Source organism: Nerophis ophidion, linkage group LG02 (assembly GCF_033978795.1).
Source record: "Nerophis ophidion isolate RoL-2023_Sa linkage group LG02, RoL_Noph_v1.0, whole genome shotgun sequence".
Classification (NCBI taxonomy): Eukaryota; Metazoa; Chordata; class Actinopteri; order Syngnathiformes; family Syngnathidae; genus Nerophis; species Nerophis ophidion.
Genome location: NC_084612.1, coordinates 86,310,355 through 86,330,772, shown reverse-complemented (window position 1 = coordinate 86,330,772; position 20,418 = coordinate 86,310,355). Strand labels below are relative to the sequence as shown.

Here is a 20,418-nt window from a genome sequence, read left to right as displayed (position 1 = left end):
GTGAGGCTGTGCAGGCACACAAGGCGGGGGTGGGGGGTTGTAAGGGGAGGGGCTATGATGACCACGCCCACAAAAGGAAGGACGACACTTCACGAACACACAAGGTCCATTGTACCCTGTGTGTGTGTGTGTGTGTGTGTGCAGTGGTATCATGCGATAGTGTTGTGTGTGCAGTGTCAACACATGGACATCAGTGATAAACAAATAAGATAAAGAAAGAAAGAAGTATGATGAATTGTTAATGGGAGACATTTTCAGAGTAAATGTGGTGAAAGTAAAAGTAATCAAAGATTTCAGCACCAAAAGAAAGCTGACACACTCGCATTGTTATTTCCTGCACCTGGCATCCATCAGCAGCAGCTGCTTGGGGAACATGACGTCATCAACACCACCAGCAGGAGGCCACGCCTCTCATGACGTCATCAACACCACCAGCAGGAGGCCACGCCTCTCATGACGTCATCAACACCACCAGCCATGTTGTCGCTAACTAGCCGCGGTGCTAACTGGCCAGCTGTGGGGTCCTGGTGTGACCGTTAACTTTCAGGTCATTTGGCACGGGTGTTGTTGACATTTAGCACGGGTGTTGTTGACAGCAAACAGATGCACAGGTGCTATTTTAACGAGACAGGTGGTGTCCTCATGGAGGGTTGGCAGACTTCTTCCGAGATGTTCTCCACTGAAGCAGCACAACGTTACTTTTGTTGGTTTGGCGATAGTAGCCATGCTAACGTTAGCAGTAAACTTATATTTTTAAACACCATCCATCCATCTTCTTCCGCTTATCCGAGGTCGGGTAAACACACAAAACTATTTTAAAAACACAAAAATATTGTTAAAAGACTTAAATATTTTTAAAACACACTCAACTTTTTAAAAACACACTACTATTTTGAAAGCACTAAACTATTTTCAAAACACACTCAACTATTATAAAAATACACACTTTTCTTAAAAGACTTAAATATTTTTAAAACACACTCAACTTTTTAAAAACACACTATTTTGAAAGCACTAAACTATTTTTAAATCACACTCAACTATTATAAAAATACACTCAACTATTTTAAAAACACACTTAAGTATCTTAAAAACCACAACTATTTTAAAAACACTCAACTTTTTTAAAAGCACTAAGCTATTTTTAAAACCCACTCAACTATTGTAAAAATACAGGCAACCAATTTAAAAGCATTTAACTATTTTAAAAACACTAAACTATATTTTAAAAACACACTCAACTATTGTAAAAATACAGGCAACTAATTTAAAAGCATTTAACTATTTTAAAAACACTAAACTATATTTTAAAAACACACTCAACTATTTTAAAAACACTAAACTGTTCTAATTACACTAAACCGTTTTAAAACACACTACGCTATTTTAAAGACACTAAGCTTTTTTAAAACCACAAACTATTTAAAAAACATACTAAACCATTTTAAAAACACAAACTTTTTAAATACACAACTTTTAAAAAAATACACAGAACTATTTTAAAAACACACTTACTTTGTGTTTTTATAAAAAAAAGCTATTTCAAAAACACATTAAACAATTTTAAAAACACAAACTTTTTTTAAATACAATAAACTTATTCAAAAATACACAAAAACATACTAAACTATTTGGAAAACACTAAACTATTTAACAAATACACTAAACCATTTTAAAAACATACTAAACTATTTTTAAAAAACTAATCTATTTCAAAAACACTAACTTATATTGAAAAATACACTAAACCATTTTAAAAACATGTTAAACTATTTTTAAACCACACTAAACTATTGTATAAGAACTAAACTATTTTAGTCTGTCAAATACGCTAACTTGTTGTTATGAACAGCGGTTCACTTCTTTTTACTCTTGAAGGCAATGTTCAACGTGGCGTGATCTCCACGAAGTGTTGAGCCTGGAACTAATAAAACATGTTTGACTTTCCATGCAGTTAATTATTGACGTCCATGTTTGGTCTCCTCAAACGCTGACCTTCTTTTTCGCATTGTTGAAATAGTCCAGTCAAAGATCCTCTATAGGACAGGAGTGTTTGATGAAATAGTCCAGTCAAAGATCCTCTATAGGACAGGAGTGTTTGATGAAATAGTCCAGTCAAAGATCCTCTATAGGACAAGAGTGTGTGATGAAATAGTCCAGTTAAAGATCCTCTATGGGACAGGAGTGTTTGATGAAATAGTCCAGTCAAAGATCCTCTATGGGACAAGAGTTTGATGAAATAGTCCAATCAAAGATCCTCTATAGAACAAGAGTGTTTGATGAAATAGTCCAGTCAAAGATCCTCTATAGGACAGGAGTGTTTGATGAAATAGTCCAGTCAAAGATCCTCTATGGGACAAGAGTGTTTGATGATATAGTCCAGTCAAAGATCCCCTATAGAACAAGAGTGTTTTATGAAATAGTCCAGTCAAAGATCCTCTATAGGACAGGAGTGTTTGATGAAATAGTCCAGTCAAAGATCCTCTATGGGAGAAGAGTGTTTGATGAAATAGTCCAGTCAAAGATCCTCTATGGGACAAGAGTGTTTGATGAAATAGTCCAGTCAAAGATCCTCTATCGGACAGGAGTGTTTGATGAAATAGTCCAGTCAAAGATCCTCTATAGGACAGGAGTGTTTGATGAAATAGTCCAGTCAAAGATCCTCTATAGGACAAGAGTGTTTGATGAAATAGTCCAGTCAAAGATCCTCTATGGGACAAGAGTGTTTGATGAAATAGTCCAGTCAAAGATCCTCTATAGGACAAGAGTGTTTGATGAAATAGTCCAGTCAAAGATCCTCTATGGGACAGGAGTGTTTGATGAAATAGTCCAGTCAAAGATCCTCTATAGGACAGGAGTGTTTGATGAAATAGTCCAGTCAAAGATCCTCTATAGGACAAGAGTGTTTGATGAAATAGTCCAGTCAAAGATCCTCTATGGGACAAGAGTGTTTGATGAAATAGTCCAGTCAAAGATCCTCTATAGGACAGGAGTGTTTGATGAAATAGTCCAGTCAAAGATCCTCTATAGGACAGGAGTGTTTGATGAAATAGTCCAGTCAAAGATCCTCTATAGGACAAGAGTGTTTGATGAAATAGTCCAGTCAAAGATCCTCTATAGGACAAGAGTGTTTGATGAAATAGTCCAGTCAAAGATCCTCTATAGAACAAGAGTGTTTGATGAAATAGTCCAGTCAAAGTTCCTCAATAGGACAAGAGTGTTTGATGAAATAGTCCAGTCAAAGATCCTCTATGGGACAAGAGTGTTTGATGAAATAGTCCAGTCAAAGATCCTCAATAGGACAGGAGTGTTTGATGAAATAGTCCAGTCAAAGATCCTCTATAGGACAAGTGTTTGATGAAATAGTCCAGTCAAAGATCTTCTATAGGAGAGTCGTGCTGTGAGAGGAGGCTCTTATTTTGGCGATCAAAGTGTGGCCTGCTTTGTGTCTCGCAGGCTGAAAGTGCTGATTGTGCTTCCTGTCATGTGACCTTTGCCTCCTGTGTCCTTGTGAGACAGGAAGTGACCTCAGCACAGGAAGTGGTGTGTAGCGGGTTGTGCAGAGAAGGTGAGGCCACACAATGTTTAAGTATTTTATTGTGTACATGTCCAGCATGGCTCGTCAACACAACTACTACACACACATCACACTTCTAATGACTAAGCAACAAAAACAAATACAAAAAAACAAATGGAATGTTAGCAACACAAAATCATCAAAGACTAACGCGTTCACGGACAAGATGATCACTTCCTGACTATGACACCACTTCCTGTGGCAAGCAGGGGGACAACAGGAAGCAGTGTAGTGGAACACCAGGAAGTAGCGGGCCGAAACAAAAGGAAATAGTGGGAAACCAGGAAGTAGTGGGACAAGAGGAAGTAGAGAAACACAAGGAAGCAGTGGGACAAAACAAGGATGTGGTGTGACAAAACACAAGGAAGTGGTGGTACAAAACAAAAGGAAGTAGTGGGACAAGAGGAAGTAGAGGAACACGAGGAAGCAGTAAGACAAACGAAAGGATGTGGTGTGACAAAACACAAGGAAGTGGAGGTACAAAACAAAAGGAAGTTGTGGGACAAGAGGAAGTAGAGGAACACGAGGAAGTAGAAAGACAAACATAAGGACGTAATGTGACAAAAGGAGGAAATGGTGGGACAAAACAAAATGATGTGGTGGGACAAAACAAGAGGAAGTAGGGGAAAAAGAAAAGGAAGTATTCAAGTGGAACAAAACAAAAGGAAGTAGTGTGACTAAACGAAAGGAAGTAGTGGGACAAAAAAGGAAGTAACAAGACAAAACAAGAGGAAGTAGTAGGACCAAACAAAAGGAAGTAGTGGAACAAAACAAGAGGAGGTAGTGGGCCAAAACGAGGTAGTAGTGGAACAAAATAAAAGGAAGTATTGGAACAAAACAAGGAGTAGTACTGGGACAAAACCAGAGGAAGTAGTGTGACAAAACAAAAGGATGTAAAGCAACAAAACAAAAGGAAGTAGTGGGACAAAACAAGAGGAAGTAGTGGATCAAAAAGAAAAGGAAGTAGTGTGACAAAACAAAAGGATATAAAGCAACAAAACAAAAGGAAGTAGTGGAACAAAACAAAAGGAAGTAGTGGGACTAAACAAGAGGAAGTAGTGGATCAAAACAAAAATAAGTAGTGGAACAAAACAAGAGGAAGTAGTGGAACAAAAGACAAGGAAATAGTGGCACAAAACAAAAGGAAGTAATGGAACAAAACACAAGGAAGTAGTGGCACAAAACAAGAGGAAGTAGTGGAACAAAACAATAGGAAGTAGTGGGAAAAAACAAGAGGAAGTAGTGGAACAAAACAAGCGGAAGAAGCCACTATGTTGAGGTGGTTTCTCTTCTTTGTTGGTTCAGCAGTGAGGACACCTCCCTCACGCGTGACCTTTGACCTGTAATCCCCGCTGCCTTCAACAGGAAGTGCTTTGTTTTTATTGTTATTAATGTCAACAATATCATATTTATTACTGATGCCATTATTGCTACTAAGAACAATAAAGTCATTGTTATTATTGATAACAATGATGTCATTATTTTTTATAAATGTCATTAATAACAATATTGTAATTAGCAACATGTGATGAAGATGATATGATCTGCTGCACACACTCTGACATCACCGCTCATGTCTGGGGGGGGGGGGGGGGGGGGGGGGGTCATGGGGTCATGAGGTCATGGGGGGGCTTTTAGTGCTGATTAAGTTGGGTGATGTTTGAGGTCACATGACACTTTCCTGACCACCGCCCTCCTTCCTTCCTTCCTGTCCCCTCCCCCCTTTCAAAAGGGGGAGGGGCGACACAAGATAAAAGCTCAGGTTTCCTGTGCAATCATGTGCTGAACCAGCACCAGGACCAGGACCAGGACCAGCAGCAGGACCATGTGGGTGAAAGAAGGGTGGTCTAGCAGCAGTCTTGTAGTACCACTGAGGTCCTCAGGGGGCGCTCACACTGACACCATTCAAGTTTTCTTTGGTTTTTGTTAGCACACCTTGTGGACTCTTAGTACCAAGTGAGGACATGTTTGACCCGGGAACAGACAACCTCTTTACCACAGAGACGTCTGACCGCCAAAATAAGAGCGAGGACTTCCTGTCGGATGAAAAGTGGTTTAGGGTGAGTGCGAGTCGGCGACGTGCGCCTGCTGGCTTTTCATGAGCCGACTTCCCATGAGTCTTCTTCACCAGCCGGCGTGAACACCTACGTGAACCCCTAGGTGAACACCTACGTGAACCCCTAGGTGAACACCTACGTGAACCCCTAGGTGAACCCCTAGGTGAACACCTACGTGAACACCTACGTGAACACCTACGTGAACCCCTAGGTGAACACCTACGTGAACCCCTAGGTGAACACCTACGTGAACACCTACGTGAACACCTACGTGAACCCCTAGGTGAACACCTACGTGAACCCCTAGGTGAACACCTACGTGAACCCCTAGGTGAACCCCTAGGTGAACACCTACGTGAACACCTACGTGAACCCCTAGGTGAACCGCTACGTTCCTGTTTGTCAGGTTCTCCTCAGATCCGTGGTTGGAAGTTTTGAAGAAAGAAGACCAGCTAAACTTTTATTGCAGCAAGTTCTTGTTCTTGCAAGAAGATGAGGCGGTCACATGACTGTTTCCATGACGACGGCAGCTGAGCAGGGAGGAGGAGTACCGACTTCCTGTTTATGAATCAACAAAGTGGAGAAGAGAATGTGCAAAGTGGGATTAAATAACTCCAGTGGGGGGGGGGGGTCAGACCCAGTCCTAGATCCAGATTTAGATCTAGTCCTAGACCCAGTCAAAGGCCCAGTCTTAGACCAAGTCCTTGGTCCAGTCTTGGACCCAGTCTTAGTCCCAGTCCAAGACATAGTCCAAGCCCCAGTCCTCGACCCAGTTCTAGATCTAATCCTAGATCCAGTTCTAGTCCCAGTCCTAGGCACAATACTAGACCTATTTTTGGACCCAGTCCTAGGCCCAGTCCTAGACACAATACTAGACCCAGTCCTAGACCCAATCCTGGACCCAGTCCTAGACACAATAATAGACCTAGGTTTGGACCCAGTCCTAGACCAAGCTTGGACCCAGTCCTAAACCCAGTCTTGGACCCAGTATTAAGCCAAATCTTAATCCCAATCCTAGACACAGTCTTGGATCCAGTCCTAGCCCCAATTCTGGATCCAGTCGTAGACCCAGTCTTGGACCCAGTCCTGGTTCCAATCCTGGATCCAGTTCTAGTCCCAGTCCTAGACACAATACTAGACCTAGTTTTGGACCCAGTCCTAGACCCAATCCTGGACCCAGTCCTAGTCACATTTCTAGACCTAGTTTTGGACCCAGTCCTAGGCCAAACTTGGACCCAGTCCTACACCCAGTCCTAGGCCCAGTCTCGGACCCAGTATTAAGCCAAGTCTTAATCCCAATCCTAGACACAGACTTGGATCCAGTCCTAGCCCCAATTCTGGATCCAGTCCTAGTCCCAGTCTTGGACACAGTCCTAGCCCAATTCCTGGATCCAGTCCTGGAGCCAGTCCTAGACCCAGTCCTGCAGCGAGCGCTTGCAGTGCACCAGCAGCCGGGGCGCCCCCTTGCTCTGCAGCGTGTTGATGATGGCGTAGACCAGGCCCAGGATGCACAGCACCAGGACCAGCGGGATGGAGACCATCAGGATGTTCATGGTCCTCTCCTGGCTGTCGTCCACCTTCAGCACCACGTCCACCTCGTTAGTGTCCTCCTCTCCGGTCTCCGACTCATCCTGCTCTTTGTCCGCACCCGAGTCCGCGTCGCCGTCCGTACCGTCTTTGTCGTCGTCGCGCCCGGCGTCCGGGTTGAAGGGTGGCCGGTTGACGTCTGGGTTCTTGTCGGCGGTGTCGGAGTCGGTGTCGGTGCCTGGGTCCAGGTCCACGCTGCAGCCCATGAAGTCCCGCAGGATGGACTTGGGGTAGCCCGGCTCACTCTTCATCTGGTGGTTGTCAAACTTCCAGTACTTGGAACCCTTGTAGAAGAAGGTGTAGGCTGCAGCACACCACACATGCTAACTAGTTTAGCATCACATGCACTCTTAGCATGTGTGATCACACGGCTAGGCTAATGTGGCTAGCCTAGCATGATCTTGGAATGTAATCTTAGCATATAGATCACACGGCTAGGCTAATGTTGCTAACCTAGCATGATGTCGGAATATAATGTTAGCATATAGATCTCACGGCTAGGCTAATGTTGCTAACCTAGCATGATGTTGGAATATAATGTTAGCATATAGATCACACGGCTAGGCTAATGTTGCTAACCTAACATGATGTTGGAATGTAATGTTAGCATATAGATCACACGGTTTGGCTAATGTTGCTAACCTAGCATGATGTTGGAATGTAATGTTAGCATATAGATCTCACGGCTAGGCTAATGTTGTTAACCTAGCATAATGTTGGAATGTAATGTTAGCATGTAGATCACACGGCTAGGCTAATGTTGCTAACCTAGCATGATGTCGGAATATAATGTTAGCATGTAGATCACAGGGCTAGGCTAATCTTGCTAACTTAGCAAGATGTTGGAATGTAATGTTAGCTCACCGCCATCGTCGCTAAGGAAGGCGCCCTTGGGAGCGGCGGGCACGGCCGAGCCCCACACGCTAATGGCTTTGGGGTAGCCTCTGTCGGCCGAGCGCGACTGCTCGTCGAAGCGCCAGTACCTGCAAACAGGAAGTCAGGTTGACCACTTCCACGCAGCGACAAATAGACCACAAAGAACGGCAGTAGCGTCAATATTTTACCAATATACAATCAATATTCATGTTTTTACCAACACACCATCAATATTCATGTTTTTACAACACATGTTCATACTTTCTACTTTGAATGTCTTTGAAGCAAAAAGACAGTTTTGTGAATGAACACATGTAAGAAAAAATGCATGTATGGTTTTATTTAAATTAATTTGAGTTGAAATGCTATTTGTTTAATGTGTGGATAAGTTTAAAAAAAAAAAGATGCTAATTTTTACTAGCCTGTCAATGGGATAGTCCATTGTGTGTTAGCATTAAGCTAATGGCATAAGAAATAACCTTCACCTATCACTTTATATATCAAACTGTATTTGACCTAAAATCCTACATGTACGTGTAATTCATGTGTGTATTATTGTACTTTCATTTGTGTACTTTGTTTTACTGAAACTTTATCCTGGAAACTACTAACGAACAAACTCACCGAACTGAACAAGATGCTAGTTTTTTCATCAAGTATTACATGTCTCCTTGAAATTAGTATTAGTAGTATTACCTGTCTCCTTGGAATAAGTATTAGTAGTATTACCTGTCTCCTTGGAATAAGTGTTAGTAGTATTATTAGTAGTATTATTAGTAGTATTACCTGTATGCTTGGAACAAGTATTAGTAGTATTATTAGTAGTCTTACCTGTCTGCTTCAAATAAGTATTGGTAGTATTATTAGTAGTATTACCTGTCTCCTTGGAATAAGTATTAGTAGTATTACCTGTCTGCTTGGAATAAGTATTAGTAGTATTATTAGTAGTATTACCTGTCTGCTTGGAATAAGTATTAGTAGTATTATTAGTAGTATTACCTGTCTGCTTGGAATAAGTATTAGTAGTATTATTAGTAGTATTACCTGTCTCCTTGAAATAAGTATTAGTAGTATTATTAGTAGTATTACCTGTCTGCTTGGAATAAGTATTAGTAGTATTATTAGTATTATTACCTGTCTCCTTGGAATAAGTAGGTGTATCCCGTGGGTTCCCACCAGATGGCGGCGTCTATGCGGTCATAAGGAATGTCGCGTCCGTAATCGACTAGTTCCAAAGGGTAACCTGGTTCCAGGTTGGCTTCCCGGAAGAGCCAGAACCTGTGAGCTGAAGAAGAGAACAGGAAGTGAGTTTAAGAAAAGACCAGGAAGTGTACTGAAGAAGAGAACAGGAAGTGAGTTGAAGAAAACAGGAAGTGAGCTGATGAAAAAAGTGAATTGAAGAAGACAGGAAGTGAGCTGAAGAAGAGAACAATGAGTAAGCTGAGGAAGAGAACAAGAAGTGAGCTGAAGAAGAGAACGGAAAGTGAGCTGACAAAGAGGACAGGAAGTGAGCTGAAGAAGACAGAAAGTGAGGTGAAGAAGAGAACAGGAAGTGAGTTGAAGAAGATAGGAAGAGAGCTGAAGAAGTGAACAGGAAGTGAGCTAAGGAAAAGAACAGGAAGTGAACCGAAGAAGAGAACAGGAAGTGAGTTGAAGTAGACAGGAAGTGAGCTGATGAAGAAAGTAAGTGAACTGGAGAAGATAGGAAGTGAGCTGAGGAACAGAACAGGAAGTGATCTGTAGAAGACAGGGAGTGATCTGAGGAAGAGAATGGGAAGTGAGATGATAAAGAAGGCAGGAAGTGAGATTAAGAAAAGAACGAAGTGTACTGAAGAAGAGAACAGGAAGTGAGTTAAAGAAGACAGGAAGTGGGCTGAAGAAGACAACAATAAGTAAGCCGAGGAAGAAAAGAGGAAGTGATCCGAAAAAGAGAACGGGAAGTGAGCTGACAAAGAAGACAGGGAGTGAGCTAAAGAAGACAGGAAGTGAGCTGAAGAAGAGAACAGGAAGTGATCTGAAAAAGAGTATGGGAAGTGAGCTGATAAGGAAGACAGGAAGTGAGATTAAGAAGAGAGCAGAAAGTGAGCCGAAGAAGAGAACAATAAGTAAGCTGAGGAAGAGAACAGGAAGTGATCTGAAGAAGAGAACGGGAAGTGAGCTGACAAAGAAGATAGGAAGTGAGCTAAAGAAGACAGAAAGTGAGCTGAAGAAGACAGGAAGTGAGTGAAGAAGGGAACAGGAAGCGAGCTGAAGAAGACAGGAAGTGATCTGAAGAAGAGAACAATAAGTAAGGTGAAGAAGAGAACAGGAAGTAAACAAAAGAAGAGAACAGGAAGCTAGTTGAAGTAGACAGGAAGTGAGCTGAGGAAGAGAACAGGAAGTGAGCTGAAGAAGACAGGAAGTGATCTGAAGAAGAGAATGGGAAGTGAGGAGATAAAGAAGACAGGAAGTGAGGAGATAAAGAAGACAGGAAGTGAGATGAAGAAGAGAACAGGAAGTGAATGCAAAGACTCTTGCTAGGAAACATGAAGTACATGATAAAGTTTACATCCTGATCATTTATTTTCATGAAGTACTTGATAAACATCAAGGTGTGTACTGGTGTGTATTGATGTGTACTAGTGTGTACTGATGTGTACTGATGTGTATTGTGTGTGGTAGTGTGTAATTATGTGTAATGGTGTGTACTGATGTGTACTGGTGTGTATTGATGTGTACTGGTGTGTACCGATGTGTACTGATGTTTACTGGTGTGTACTAGTGTGTACTGATGTGTACTAGTGTGTACTAGTGTGTACTGATGTGTACAGTTGTGTACTGGTGTGTAGTGATGTGTACTGATGTGTACTAGTGTGTACTAGTGTGTACTGATGTGTACTAGTGTGTACTGATGTGTACAGGTGTGTACTGGTGTGTAGTGATGTGTACTGATGTGTACTAGTGTGTACTGATGTGTACTGGTGTGTACTACTCTGTGACCACTCCTCAGGGGTCAAAGGTCAGCATTGAGACACGCCCCCTCAAGCAGTAAAACTAATGTTTGAACACATGAAGATATCAATGCAGTACTAGAAGGTACTAATACTTCAGTACCTGCTGTTGGAGGTTATTGAAGTACTGCAGTGCTAGAAGGTATTCATACTTTAGTACATGGTGTTGGAGGTTATTGGAGTACTGCAGTACTAGAAGGTACTCATACTTTAGTACATGGTGTTGGAGGTTATTGGAGTACTGCAGTACTAAAAAGTACTTATACTTCAGTACATGGTGTCTGAGGTTATTGGAGTACTGCAGTACTAGAAGGTAATTATACTTAAGTACTTGGTGTTGGAGGTTATTGAAGTACTGCAGTACTAGAAGGAACTAATACTTCAGTACATGGTGTTGGAGGTTATTGGAGTACCGCAGTACTAGAAGGTACTCATACTTCAATACATGGTGTTGGAGGTTATTGGAGTACTGCAATACTAGAAAGTAGTAAGTAGGCAGTAGTACAAAGACATTCAGGCCAGATACACAAGGTGTTATGTAGTAGAGGGGGCGTGGCCATAAAGTTGTGATGTCATCAAATCTGTTTTACATTTCACACACGTCATGTACATTACTGCATACTGTTGTAGTTTACTGTACACTGATGTAATAAAATACTACTGTAATATAATGTACTGTAATGGACTTTTCTGTACACTATTTTACTTTAATGTACACTATTGTACTTTACTGTACACTATTGTAATATAATGTATACTGTAGTAGGTTACTGTACACTACTGTACTATAATGTACTGTAATGGAGTTTACTGTACAGTATTGTACTTTACTGTACACTATTGTACTTTGCTGTACACTATTGTAATAAAATGTACTGTAATGGATTTTACCGTACAATATTGTACTTTATTGTACACTATTCTACATTACTGTACACAATTGTAATTTAATGTACTGTAATGGACTTTACTGTACACTACTGTAATGGACTTTATGGTACACTATTGTACTTTACTGTACACTATTGTAATATAATTACAGTAATGTACTTTACTGTACACTATTATAATTACTGTAATTTACTTAACTGTACACTATTGTAATATAATTTACTGCACACTACTGTACGGTAATGTACTTTAGTGTAGACTACTGTAATATAATGTAGTTGAGAGTTTGTGTGAGTTCGACCCGGGAAGAGAGCAGCACTGACCTTTGAAGAAGACGAACCTGCCGTCGTGTCTCTCGTAGGCGGCGTCGATGTCTCCGGGCAGTCCTCTCCAGAAGTGACCGATGGGCATGGGGTAGTTGTCCAGGACCCGGTTCCTGCGCACCCTCCAGAACCAGCGGCCCTGTTGGGGGATGTAAGGTCAGAGGTGGCGGCGACGTGCGCGGTGACGGGTTCACGGGCCCTGGGACAAAGCGGCGCCAAGTCTTCTTGGCAAGCGCGCCTACGCTCGTCCTTGGCCAGACATGATCAGGGATTTGTGCCGGCCCCGTCTTCCCCGCCTGTCCAGATTAGCACTGGATTGTGCACCAAGGAGACCAGCTGAGCACCGGAACCTACCACTCCAACAAATAGTCTTCAACAGCAGCCACGGAAGGAGGAGGAGAAGAAGAAGGAGAAGAATGAGAATAAGAAAAAGAAGGATGAGAAGAAGAAGATGGAGAATGAGAAGGAGGAGAAAAAAAAGGAGAAGAAGGGGAAGAAGAAGGATTAGAGGAAGAAGAAGAAGAAGAAAAAGGATGAGAAGGAAAAGAAGAAAAAGAAGAAGGAGAAGATGGATGAGAAGAAGAAGAAGAAGAAGAAGAAGAAGAAATAGAAGAAGAAAAAGAAAAAGAAGGATGAGAAGGAAAAGAAGAAGAAGGGGAAGAAAAAGAAGGAGAAGAAGATGGATGAGAAGAAGGATGAGAAGAAAAAGAAGGATGAGAAGAAGAAGAAGAAGGACGGGAAGAAGAAGGAGAAGACGGTGTTGTGCACAAATGAAAGCAGGAGCATTAAAGATGAGCTGCTCAGCAATAAATTGACGTATGTTAGCACTACCAAGCTGCTAAGCGTCGACGCCAGCGGCGTTATTAGCGGCGACCGCAGGGGCGTTACTAGCGGCGACCGCAGCGGCGTTACTAGCGGCGACCGCAGCGGCGTTATTAGCGGCGACCGCAGCCGACCGTAGCAGCGTTGCTAGCGGCGACCGCAGCAGCATTATTAGCGGCGACCGCAGCAGCGTTATTAGCGGCGACTGCAGCAGCGTTAGCGGCGACTGCAGCAGCGTTAGCGGCGACTGCAGCAGCGTTATTAACGGCGACCGCAGCAGCGTTATTAGAGGCGACCGCAGCAGCGTTATTAGCGGCGACCGCAGCAGCGTTATTAGCGGCGACCGCAGCAGCGTTATTAGAGGCGACCGCAGCAGCGTTATTAGCGGCGACCGCAGCAGCGTTATTAGCGGCGACCGCAGCAGCGTTATTAGCGGCGACCGCAGCAGCGTTATTAACGGCGACCGCAGCAGCGTTATTAGCGGCGACCGCAGCAGCGTTATTAGCGGCGACCGCAGCAGAGTACTTAGCGGCGTCCGCAACAGCGTTATTAGCGGTGAGTGCAGCAGCTTTATTAGCTGCGACCGCAGCAGCGTTATTAGCAGTCTGTGGTTGCCAGTGTTCTGTTCTACATGGTAGTGTGCTGGGGGGACAGTACATCTAAGAAGGACAGCTCCAGACTTGAGAAACTGATCAGGCGGGCCGGTTCTACAATGGGAATGAAACTGGACTCACTGGTGACGGTGGCAGAGAAGAGGACTGTTGACAAACTAGTGAGCATCCTGGATGATGCCAGTCACCCTCTGCATAGCGTTATCAGTAGCCAGAGGAGCCTGTTCAGTGCTAGACTGCTTCATCCCAAGTGCAGGACTAATAGACTCAAGAACTCCTTTGTCCCACACGCCATTAGACTGTACAACTCCTCTCTGGGGTGGAGGGCGGGGGGTACTAGGATGACAGGGGATGCAAAACATTAACAGTGCAATACTTTTTCATAACATGGTCACTACTGCCTAGTTTGTCTTGTTATATTCTTATTTTACTGTTATATTGTTATTCCCATTGTTTTTATTCTTTTTGTAATATTTAAATAAATAAATGATAAACGGGTTGTACTTGTATAGCGCTTTTCTACCTTCAAGGTACTCAAAGCGCTTTGACACTACTTCCACATTTACCCATTCACACACACATTCACACACTGATGGAGGGAGCTGCCATGCAAGGCGCCAACTAGCACACATCAGGAGCAAGGGTGAAGTGTCTTGCTCAGGACACAACGGACGTGACGAGGTTGGTACTAGGTGGGAATTGAACCAGGGACGCTCGGGTTGTGCACGGCCACTCTCCCCACTGCGCCACGCCGTCTTTTCTCTATTTTGTTTCCTTTTAAACCCCCATTTTTTCTCCTCTCTGAGCAGCTACCTTACCGTGGTAGAGGAGTTTGTGTGTCCCAATGATCCTAGGAGCTATGTTGTCTGGGGGCTTTCATGCCCCCTGGTAGGGTCTCCCAAGACAAACAGGTCCTAGGTGAGTGATCAGACAAAGAGCAGCTCAAAGACTTCTATGGAATTACAACAAAATGAACTCAGATTTCCCTCGCCCGGACGTGGGTCACCGGGGCCCCGCTCTGGAGCCAGGCCCGGAGTTGGGGCAGGATGGCGAGCGCCTGGTGGTCGGGCCTGTCCCCATGGCACAGCCCGAAGAGGCAACGTGGGTCATCCCTCCAATGGGCTCACCACTCATAGGAGGGGCCATAGAGGTCGGGTGCATTGTGAGCTGGGCGGCAGCCGAAGGCAGGGCACTTGGCGGTCCGATCCTCGGCTACAGAAGCTAACTCTTGGGACGTGGAACGTCACCTAACTGGGGGGGAAGGAGCCTGAGCTAGTGCGTGAGGTAGAGAAGTTCCGGCTGGATATAGTCGGACTCACCTCGATGCACAGCAAGGGCTCTGGAACCAGTTCTCTCGAGAGGGATTGGACCCTCTTCTACTCTGGCGTTGCCGGCAGTGAGAGGCGACGGGCTGGGGTGGCAATTCTCGTTGCCCCCCGGCTCAAAGCCTGCACGTTGGAGTTCAACCCGGTGGACGAGAGGGTAGCTTCCCTTCGCCTTCGGGTGGGGGGACGGGTCCTGACTGTTGTTTGTGCTTACGCACCAAACAGCAGTTCAGAATACCCACCCTTTTTGGGTACACTCGAGGGAGTACTGGAAAGTGCTCCTCCGGGTGATTCCCTTGTCCTACTGGGGGACTTCAACGCTCATGTTGGCAACGACAGTGAAACCTGGAGAGGCGTGATTGGGAAGAATGGTCGCCCGGATCTAAACCCGAGTGGTGTTTTGTTATTGGACTTTTGTGCTCGTCACGGATTGTCCATAACAAACACCATGTTCAAACATAAGGGTGCCCATATGTGCACTTGGCCCCAGGACACCCTAGGCCGCAGTTCCATGATCGACTTTGTAGTTGTGTCATCGGATTTGCGGCCTTATGTTTTGGACACTCGGGTGAAGAGAGGGGCGGAGCTTTCTACCGATCACCACCTGGTGGTGAGTTGGCTGCGATGGTGGGGGAGGATGCCGGACAGACCTGGGAGGCCCAAACGCATTGTGATGGTCTGCTGGGAACGTCTGGCAGAGTCTCCTGTCAGACAAAGTTTCAATTCCCACCTCCGGAAGAACTTTGAACATGTCACGAGGGAGGTGCTGGACATTGATTCCGAGTGGACCATGTTCCGCACCTCTATCGTCGAGGCGGCTGATTGGAGCTGTGGCCGCAAGGTTGTTGGTGCCTGTCGTGGCGGTAATCCCAGAACCCGTTGGTGGACACCAGCAGTGAGGGATGCCGTCAAGCTGAAGAAGGAGTCCTATCGGGTTCTTTTGGCTCATAGGACTCCGGAGGCAGTGGACAGGTACCGACGGGCCAAGCGGTGTGCAGCTTTAGCGGTCGCGGAGGCAAAAACTCGGACATGGGAAGAGTTCGGGGAAGCCATGAAAAACGACTTCCGGACGGCTTCGAAGCGATTCTGGACCACCATACGGCGCCTCAGGAAGGGGAAGCAGTGCACTATCAACACCGTGTATGGTGCGGATGGTGGTCTGCTGACTTCGACTGCGGAAGTTGTGGATCGGTGGAGGGAATACTTCGAAGACCTCCTCAATCCCACCAACACATCTTTCTTTGAGGAAGCGGTGCCTGGGGAATCTGTAGTGGACTCTCCTATTTCTGGGGCTGAGGTCGCTGAGGTAGTTAAAAAGCTCCTCGGCGGCAAGGCCCCGGGGGTGGATGAGATCCGCCCGGAGTTCCTTAAGGCTCCGGATGCTGTGGGGCTGTCTTGGTTGACAAGACTCTGCAGCATCGCGTGGACATCGGGGGCGGTACCTCTGGATTGGCAGACCGGGGTGGTGGTCCCTCTCTTTAAGAAGGGGGACCGGAGGGTGTGTTCCAACTATCGTGGGATCACACTCCTCAGCCTTCCCGGTAAGGTTTATTCAGGTGTACTGGAGAGGAGGCTTCGCCGGATAGTCGAACCTCGGATTCAGGAGGAACAGTGTGGTTTTCGTCCTGGTCGTGGAACTGTGGACCAGCTCTATACTCTCGGCAGGGTTCTTGAGTGTGCATGGGAGTTTGCCCAACCAGTCTACATGTGCTTTGTGGACTTGGAGAAGGCATTCGACCGTGTCCCTCGGGAAGTCCTGTGGGGAGTGCTCAGAGAGTATGGGGTATCGGACTGTCTTATTGTGGCAGTCCGCTCCCTGTATGATCAGTGTCAGAGCTTGGTCCGCATTGCTGGCAGTAAGTCGGACACGTTTCCAGTGAGGGTTGGACTCCGCCAAGGCTGTCCTTTGTCACCGATTCTGTTCATAACTTTTATGGACAGAATTTCTAGGCGCAGCCAAGGCGTTGAGGGGTTCCGGGTTGGTGGCCACGGGATTAGGTCTCTGCTTTTTGCAGATGATGTAGTCCTGATTGCTTCATCTGGCCGGGATCTTCAGCTCTCACTGGATCGGTTCGCAGCCGAGTGTGAAGCGACCGGAATGAGAATCAGCACCTCCAAGTCCGAGTCCATGGTTCTCGCCCGGAAAAGGGTGGAGTGCCATCTCCGGGTTGGGGAGGAGACCCTGCCCCAAGTGGAGGAGTTCAAGTACCTAGGAGTCTTGTTCACGAGTGGGGGAAGAGTGGTTCGTGAGATCGACAGGCGGATCGGTGCGGCGTCTTCAGTAATGGGAACGTTGTATCGATCCGTTGTGGTGAAGAAGGAGCTGAGCCGGAAGGCAAAGCTCTCAATTTACCGGTCGATCTACGTTCCCATCCTCACCTATGGTCACGAGCTTTGGGTCATGACCGAAAGGATAAGATCACGGGTACAAGCGGCCGAAATGAGTTTCCTCCGCCGTGTGGCGGGGCTCTCCCTTAGAGATAGGGTGAGAAGCTCTGCCATCCGGGAGGAACTCAAAGTAAAGCCGCTGCTCCTCCATATCGAGAGGAGCCAGATGAAGTGGTTCGGGCATCTGGTCAGGATGCCACCCGAACGCCTCCCTAGGGATGTGTTTAGGGCACGTCCAGCTGGTAGGAGGCCACGGGGAAGACCCAGGACACGTTGGGAAGACTATGTCTCCCGGCTGGCCTGGGAACGCCTCGGGATCCCCCGGGAAGAGCTAGACGAAGTGGCTGGAGATAGGGAAGTCTGGGCTTCCCTGCTTAGGCTGCTGCCCCCGCGACCCGACCTCGGATAAGCGGAAGATGATGGATGGATGGATGGATATTTACTTTTTACTTTTTTTAAATTTTTTAAATTGATCTCAACTCTGTACAATGCTGCTGGAATTTTAATTTTCCTGAAGGAACTCTCCTGAAGGAATCAATAAAGTACTATCCATCTATCTATCTATCTATTGGCGGCGACCGCAGCAGCGTTACTAGCGGCGACCGCAGCAGCGTTATTAGCGGCGACCGCAGCAGCGTTATTAGCGGCGACCGCGGCAGCGTTATTAGCGGCGACCGCAGCAGCGTTACTAGCGGCGACCGCAGCAGCGTTATTAGCGGCGACCGCAGCAGCGTTATTAGCGGCGACCACAGCACAGGACAAAACAGGAAGTGTTAGATAAAAGGCAACTCTTTGAAATCAAACACAGAATGAGTAATTGTTGATTTGTAACGCTGTGGTTCATGTGGAGGCATGATGTACTTTTTCATGACTTTTTCCTGGAAAAATTTACTTTGGTGTTTGAACACAGATTGTTATGTTCCACAATAAAATGTTGCCTTTCTAACAGGCAGGCCCCTTTTGAAAGAAGAGTTAAGGTTAGGCTTACACACTTGATGTTATTAGTGTTACTCTCATGTAACACACTTGATGTTATTAGTGTTACTCTCATGTAACACACTTAATGTTATTAGTGTTACTCTCATGTAACACACGTGATGTTATTAGTGTTACTCTCATGTAAAACACTTGATGTTATTAGTGTTACTCTCATGTAACACACGTGATGTTATAAGTGTTACTCTTGTGAAACACACTTGATGTTATTAGTGTTACTCTCATGTAACTTGATGTTATTAGTGTTACTCTCATGTAACACACCTGATGTTATTAGTGTTACTCTCATGTAACACACCTGATGTTATTAGTGTTACTGTCACGTAACACACTTGATGTTATTAGTGTTACTCTTACATAACACACTTGATGTAATTAGTGATACTCTCATGTAACACGTGTGATGTTATTACTCTCATGTAAAACATTTGATGTTATTAGTGTTACTATCATGTAACACAATTGATGTTGTTAGTGTTACTCTCATTTAACAAACTTGATGTTATTAGTGTTACTCTCATGTAAAACATGTGATGTTATTTGTGTTAATCTCATGTAACACGCGTGATGTTATTAGTGTTACTCTCATGTAACACACCTGATGTTATTAGTGTTACTGTCACGTAACACACTTGATGTTATTAGTGTTACTCTTACATAACACACTTGATGTTATTAGTGATACTCTCATGTAACACACTTAATGTTATTAGTGTTACTCTCATGTAACACACGTGATGTTATTAGTGTTACTCTCATGTAAAACACTTGATGTTATTAGTGTTACTCTCATGTAACACACGTGATGTTATAAGTGTTACTCTCGTGAAACACACTCGATGTTATTAGTGTTACTCTCATGTAACTTGATGTTATTAGTGTTACTCTCATGTAACACACCTGATGTTATTAGTGTTACTCTCATGTAACACACCTGATGTTATTAGTGTTACTGTCACGTAACACACTTGATGTTATTAGTGTTACTCTTACATAACACACTTGATGTTATTAGTGTTACTCTCATGTAACACACCTGATGTTATTAGTGTTACTGTCACGTAACACACTTGATGTTATTAGTGTTACTCTTACATAACACACTTGATGTTATTAGTGTTACTCTTACATAACACACTTGATGTTATTAGTGTTACTCTCATGTAACACACTTAATGTTATTAGTGTTACTCTCATGTAACACACGTGATGTTATTAGTGTTACTCTCATGTAAAACACTTGATGTTATTAGTGTTACTCTCATGTAACACACGTGATGTTATAAGTTTTACTCTCGTGAAACACACTCGATGTTATTAGTGTTACTCTCATGTAACTTGATGTTATTAGTGTTACTCTCATGTAACACACCTGATGTTATTAGTGTTACTCTCATGTAACACACCTGATGTTATTAGTGTTACTGTCACGTAACACACTTGATGTTATTAGTGTTACTCTTACATAACACACATGATGTTATTAGTGATACTCTCATGTAACACGTGTGATGTTATTACTCTCATGTAAAACATTTGATGTTATTAGTGTTACTATCATGTAACACAATTGATGTTGTTAGTGTTACTCTCATGTAACAAACTTGATGTTATTAGTGTTACTCTCATGTAAAACATGTGATGTTATTCGTGTTAATCTCATGTAACACGCGTGATGTTATTAGTGTTACTCTCATGTAACACGCGTGATGTTATTAGTGTTACTCTCATGTAACACACTTCATGTTATTAGTGTTACTCTCATGCAACACGCGTGATGTTATTAGTGTTACTCTCACGTAACACACTTGATGTTATGAGTGATACTCTCATGTAACACGCGTGATGTTATTAGTGTTACTCTCATGTAACACATTTAGTCTTTTAAAGTGTTCATGGTAAAAAATGACCCACAATCTCCCAGTGAAATATGACTAGATGTCAAGTCCTTGTAGTAGAAAATGTCCCACAATGC

The 20,418-nt window shown here is 44.2% G+C and overlaps 1 protein-coding gene and 1 long non-coding RNA gene across 3 annotated transcripts in view; one reads left to right on the top strand and one right to left on the bottom strand.

The window, feature by feature from the left end:
* LOC133547369 (uncharacterized) overlaps window positions 1–20,418 on the top strand; it is a 33,988-nt gene that overhangs the window by 8,457 nt on the left and 5,113 nt on the right. Inside the window, exon 3 of the long non-coding RNA XR_009805469.1 lies at window positions 3,457–3,568. This is a non-coding gene — a long non-coding RNA (uncharacterized LOC133547369). The remainder of the gene's footprint in view (window positions 1–3,456; window positions 3,569–20,418) is intronic.
* Window positions 3,580–20,418, bottom strand: part of mmp15b (matrix metallopeptidase 15b) — a 60,146-nt gene continuing 43,307 nt past the window's right edge. The window contains exons 7-11 of one of the 2 annotated variants that reach the window (XR_009805466.1): window positions 12,302–12,440; window positions 9,232–9,382; window positions 8,086–8,204; window positions 5,926–7,525; window positions 3,580–5,733 (exon numbers count right to left, since the gene is read on the bottom strand). Coding sequence is in view for 1 of the 2 variants with exons in the window: in XM_061893056.1 (XP_061749040.1) it covers window positions 7,044–7,525; window positions 8,086–8,204; window positions 9,232–9,382; window positions 12,302–12,440 (891 nt within the window). In the remaining variant the exon portion in view is untranslated. Of the gene's footprint in view, window positions 7,526–8,085; window positions 8,205–9,231; window positions 9,383–12,301; window positions 12,441–20,418 lie in introns of both variants that reach the window. The other variant, XM_061893056.1, reaches the window with a different exon arrangement.